The sequence below is a fragment of the Anneissia japonica genome, unplaced genomic scaffold, assembly GCF_011630105.1.
Source record: "Anneissia japonica isolate Jap-2015-1 unplaced genomic scaffold, ASM1163010v1 scaffold8948_len120252_cov100, whole genome shotgun sequence".
NCBI classification, from domain to species: domain Eukaryota; kingdom Metazoa; phylum Echinodermata; class Crinoidea; order Comatulida; family Comatulidae; genus Anneissia; species Anneissia japonica.
Window position 1 is genome coordinate 10,450 of NW_022746293.1, and position 5,992 is coordinate 16,441.

Consider the following 5,992-nt stretch of genomic DNA (forward strand, 5'->3'; position numbering starts at 1 on the left):
GTTGAAAAAGAGAAGAGAAAAATAAAGACAAGAATAAAAAGGAAGACATAATGACCAGACTCACAACACCCTGCAACCCCTTCTCCACTTCAAAAACTGTCATAACTACTTTGATCTATGCTGCCCGATGGCGTAACCACTGGGGGACAAGGGGAAAATATCTATCTTTGAAAAATCTTCAACACCCCTTTATAAATGCCCTTTCATCCCCTGAATGTGCCTAAAAACCTCAAATTTCGCGCGCATTTCTTGTTAACATGGCCCAATTTCCTCTAAAAATTGCATATTTTAGGGAGTTTTGATCAATTCCAACGAAATTAGAATTAAAAACAGGGGGGACAAGGGGGAAATATCCATCTTTGGAAAATCTTTCTCCACCCCTTGACAAATGCATCCTCTGAAAGTGCCTAAGATTCTCAAATTCTTTGCGCGCATTTCTTGTTAAAACGGTAGGACAATTTCCTCTATAAATTGCACATTTTAGGGAGTTTTCATCAATTCCGACGAAATTAGAATTAAAAACACAAAAATATTTTGCGCGCTTGGCGCGCATTTTTTAGGGCTTTTTTAGTTTTATCCTTTTAAGTTATTTAAACACATAATAGTCCCAAACTCAAGAAAGACAAATGTAAGATAGATCATTTTAACCTAAAAGAAGGGCCTCAATGTGTATAGATGGTGAAAGAATATGTTTGTAATAAATAAAACCATGATGAAAATGCTTATATTTAGTTTCAATAATTCATAAATAAAATAAGCCCTATGTCGTATTGTTTTCTATATGGGGAGTGGGGTGGGTATGGTAAATTACTAACCGGGAAATGAGGATTGTATGTTGTTATTATTATTTGGCGAAGAAATAATGCGCTTGCGGTACGTGGTGTACCGCAAGCTTCAATATATATTATTATTATTATTAATATCATTATCATTAATTATTATTGTTGTTGTTGTCGTTGTTGTTGTTGTTGTTGTTATTATTATTATTATTATTATTATTATGTTGTAATGATGTTGTTTGTACTGTTCTTTAATTTTATTAAAGAGGGTCCCTGAATATCAGTTAACCTACTGGGCTAAACTAGAAGGGTTACCCTCTTTAAAGATAGTTGAAAAAAAAAATAAATAAATACCCACTCTGACCCAAGACCCCTGTTACGCGCCTGGTGTTAGCGCCAATGTGTGCCCTTGTGCGGACAGGAGATGTGCCCCCCTCTGAAGCTGGAAACCTTGTTTTTGCAAAATAATATAAGAGACAGCCCTAGGCCTAGGCCCTAGGCCTACTAGTTCAACCGATATAACCTTAAACATTCTTGGAATTGACATAATATTACTGATGTCGTACACACCCTTCAGTGTGAAATGTGGCTCTCTTTGCAAGCACATCTAACATCTAAGGAAAGAAGAGCTTAGATTTGTACCAGATGAAATAATTTTGTTATCAACATTAATACATTATGCTAATTTTCGTCTTTGTAAGCGCATAAGACAGTGCAAATTGTTTCTGTGACAGTCTTTTGAAGTGTGTAAAGCTCCATTTTATCCCATACATAGTAAAATATTGGGGGAATGATACAATGGACCATCCCCCTTCTCAAATATTGGGGGATATATCCCCATCCACCCCCCCCCCGGGATCTACGCCTATGCCCACAAATGTCGCGAGGACAAACACTTCTTGCTCTGTTGTTAATCAGTGAAGCTTGAATAATAATATTCCATCAACATTATTCAATTCAACTCTCGTATGGGATAGTCACCAATTAATATAACCATGTTATTTAAAGTTGCTCATTAAATCATTGATATCATAAAATCACAGATAGAAGTCTTATGTAATTTATATATGTTTGTCATGTAAAAGTCATGTTTGCTGGCAGAAAATTAAGTTTATATGAAAAGACTATTAATATAATTATTTTAACATCTATTAATGAACAGTTTATGTTTCAGTTTATTCTACATCGTTTTTCATTGCCATATTTAATTACCGTTATAGCACAACCATAGAGTAGTAGAGATCTTATATTGGAAACATTTTTGGAAACTTTGACATTCTTTTATATTGGTCTGTCTCGGTGACACCAGTGAATTTATTTTTCTGTTATAAGTAGGCCTACATAGGGAATGTTTGCAGTATGTGCTCAATGACCAGAGTCATTATCATAACTGTTTATTCAAAAACATTTTGATCATGTTGTCCTTTAAATTTCTATTATATTTGTTTTCATATCTTACAGCCTATACTTTTTGGATATGTGATAAATGGTCAATTATGTATTCTTGTATCTTGTATCATATTCAGGCAGGGAGCAGAAATGCATGCGCTTATCCTGGCAACAAGGAATTTATTTGAACACAATGAGAGAGTTTCTGTTGAAGCCGCCATCGCATTGACGGTTGCTGCTATGGACCTAGTCCAAGAATTGAGAAATGAAAGGTTAGTTTGTTGAAGGGGAATTCCCATTACCTCATACCTTTAATTCGGTTTCATACTATCAGTGTCTCTACACTGACCAGGTATATTATAGCCATAGAGTATTACATCGCCGTTAATTATTGGATAGAAAAAGCTTGGGATATTAATATTTTAACACACACAGCAGAATGAATATCATACTAGATTTGAACTCGTCACTGAAGACGAGTTAGGTGATCCGCCTTACTTTGACCCACGAGGAAGTGTGCGCGTGGCGGATTGAACAATAATTAAATGCTGATAATGGCAAAATACGCTAATTTAGTTTGTTAAAAAAGAATTTTGAGCATTTTAAAAGATTTACTCATGCGTACGCGCACGTCATGACGCACGTGCGCATCTTAATTTCACTGTTGTCTCCTGATATGAGATATATATGTATCAACTTTTATTGAAAAACGCCTGTTGGTGAAGGAGTAATGATCATTCATAGTATTTATCATATAAAAATTCAGGTTTTTTTTTACTTCAGGATGGCAATATGGTGACGTCACAGTGTCCGATCAGCTATTATGATATATAAAATCATATCTACAACTTGTGCTTTTAGAATATGTAATAAAAATTGGGGGTCACCTTTCATCCCAAGGAGCTATATTTGATTATAAATAGGCATAGTTATAAGCATATGTAATTTTTGACGCACGCGTACGCACACGTTAAGACGGGCAAACAAAAAAGTAAGATACCTAACATTCAAACTTGATCTGAAGTATAAGCCCATTTAATATTATTCAGAAATGACGAATGGTTAAGATGATATGACGTCATCAACGTTTTGAGAAAAGAAATATAATTTTTTTCTTGTTTTTTAATTCAGATGGCAATATGATGACGTCACAATGTCCGATCAGCCATTATGATCTATAAAATCATATTTACAACTTATGTGCTTTCAGAATATGTAATGAAATGGGGGGTCACCTTTCAACCTAAGGAGCTATAACTGATTAAAAATAGGCCTGATTTTAGCATAATTTCACTGTATAGCGGCACAAATACGCGCAAAGATACCTATGTTTGATGCGCACGTACGGTATTGCTATTGGCCAAAAGATGACCGAAAAGAAAGTTTGTGAAAACAGTGGCGGGTTTAGGAAAACCTAATAGTCCTGTTTGATCTTAAGTTAGACGGTAGTATTTCCACTCATAATTAGTGTAGTCGCAAAAACTCGCACAAAACTGAAATTCAAAAAGGGCAGAGTTTTTATGGTTCGAATATGTCACAAGCTAATTAGTAGACAATAAATCGCTATTTTTATGAATGTTAGTTTGCACGAAATATGTAAGCGGGAATGATTACCAGGATAAATTGAAAAAAAAATTATGATGAATATTTCAGTGACATATTCAAGGAGGACCAGCCGGCCCACCCTCCCTATATTTTTCAAAATTTAAAAGTGGAGAAAAAAGAAAATTATATTCAAATTTAAGTCTGAAAGTGCCATTTCCGGCCAACTAGAGGTACCATAATCATTTTCTTATCTCAGCCCCAACTATGGTGGGGCTGAGGTGGTCTACACTCCATCTGTAAAATTTCCTCCCTGGGCCCGTCTTGTAATTCCTAAACCCGCCACTGTATTTTGAAAATGTAATGTGGAAATAAATTTTAATTGCATTCCTTAAAATTAATTAGATACCGGTACGACTTATAAAAAGGCTAGACGCCAGACCTCGCCTCTGGACCCCCACCGGGGCCATGGGCGGCACAGTAAGTAACCATTAATTAATGTTAATATTATCTATTCTATATTACCGTTGTGGCCAATTTTGTTTCTTTTTAGCAAATCGCTGGAGCCTACATGCCCTAGGTCAGTACTTGGAAATTTTGCTCGGTTTGAAGCTGAAGCAAATGCTTTGCAGAAAGCTCCTATTGATGAACCTTGTCTTTCTCAGGTATATATACATACAATAATTAATTTAATTTCATTGACAGTTGAACATATTTGTTTTGCTAATTCTTAATTGTTAATATTAGTAATTGATATATACCAGCATTTATTTATTTTTTTCTATTATTGTATTTGTATTAAGTAGCCATTGAATTGTCAGTGTACTGTTTAATATAATTTGAGTCTGGTAAAACACAATAAAACAAACAATACATATCACCTTTGCATTAAAATAAATGCAGGCTGCCTCAAAGTCAATCACAAGACAAATAGCTCAGGATGGTTGAATTTCCAATGGGTATAGCTGGATGAATGAAACACATGGTAACACTTATGATTTACAGATTTTTTACTAATAGTCTAGTCAAACATCACCTTCACTATGGTATAAGCTCCTACCTCACCGAAATTCAAACCGTAGGTACGTCCTTTATATATAGGCCTAGTATTAGAAAAAATCATATCTTGATGTTGCGTCGAACAAAACGTGGGATTTAACGAAATAAATGCTACTTTTATAACCAGTTTTTAGCCGCTTGTCACCGTCGATGTTACCTCGAGCAATGACGTCACAAGGCTGGAATAACGATACGCCATTTGTCAGATAGCTAAATCATATGTTCGCTAATAATTAACAGTATCACAATGCATTATGATACATTATAATTACTTAAATATGCCGAGATAAATACATGTGAATTTAATAGTGAACGTAGCCTTCCCTATAAAATAAAATAAACTACGCCCTCAATGGGATCAATATTTTTTTAACAGCATTAGAGCGACGGTACCCAAGCGACGCGGAAATAAGTTTGTACAGTATTGGAGTACCATTTTATCGCACATGTACCTAACCTACTATTCTAGCTTTCAATTTTATTTGCTATTCAAAATAAAATCAGCCAAACCCATGTAAAAAAAAAAATCAAAGCGAATAGCTTACTATTACAAAATTATGTCATACTCACAAGCTACCCACTGGATGATCGCATTGGGGGATGCATGCGAAGTACCGTAATCACCCCGCTGTTTTCTTAGGTTGTTTTTTCGTCATAAATTAATATCCACCCATGGTTATATAGTAGGCCATAGGCCCTATGTGATTAATTTGATAATGATTGCCTTCTTCATCATAGTTTTGCACGGTAATTGTGGGCGATGATGATAATGTCTATCTTTAATTATTACTGTATATGATATCCATGAGTGTTGCCTAGTCATGCAAAAGAGCAATAAGAAATCAACATTACCTGTAGATAACATGTGCGTAATACTTTTCGCACTACAATATGCATATTACCCTACGATCGTCGGCCGACCCGGTCTCAACGCAACGGGAAAGGGAACATGATTAAATACCACCAACAGACGCGGCGTCACGTCTTTGACGCGAGCGATGGATTCGTCAGCCCGATTCACTTACCTAAATAAAAATAGATACCACCGACGATTGAACGAGGTTGAAAAGAAAAAATCCGATTTCCAGAAAACGTCTTTATAAAAACAAAAGTAATTCTATATAAACATTTCAGAGTTTTAGATGCAATGCCTTGATACCATTGTGAAAGCCTTCTGGAAAGCAAAAAAAAAAAAATTCCTACTCCTACTGTATTAATGATTT

At 35.2% G+C, this 5,992-nt stretch overlaps 1 protein-coding gene across 1 annotated transcript in view; it reads left to right on the forward strand.

The window, feature by feature from the left end:
* The window catches only part of LOC117120195, a 19,011-nt gene that overhangs the window by 9,391 nt on the left and 3,628 nt on the right, over positions 1-5,992 (forward strand). Inside the window, exons 8-9 of the mRNA XM_033265212.1 lie at positions 2,306-2,440; positions 4,264-4,375. Of these exons, the coding sequence (XP_033121103.1) occupies positions 2,306-2,440; positions 4,264-4,375 (247 nt within the window). The remainder of the gene's footprint in view (positions 1-2,305; positions 2,441-4,263; positions 4,376-5,992) is intronic.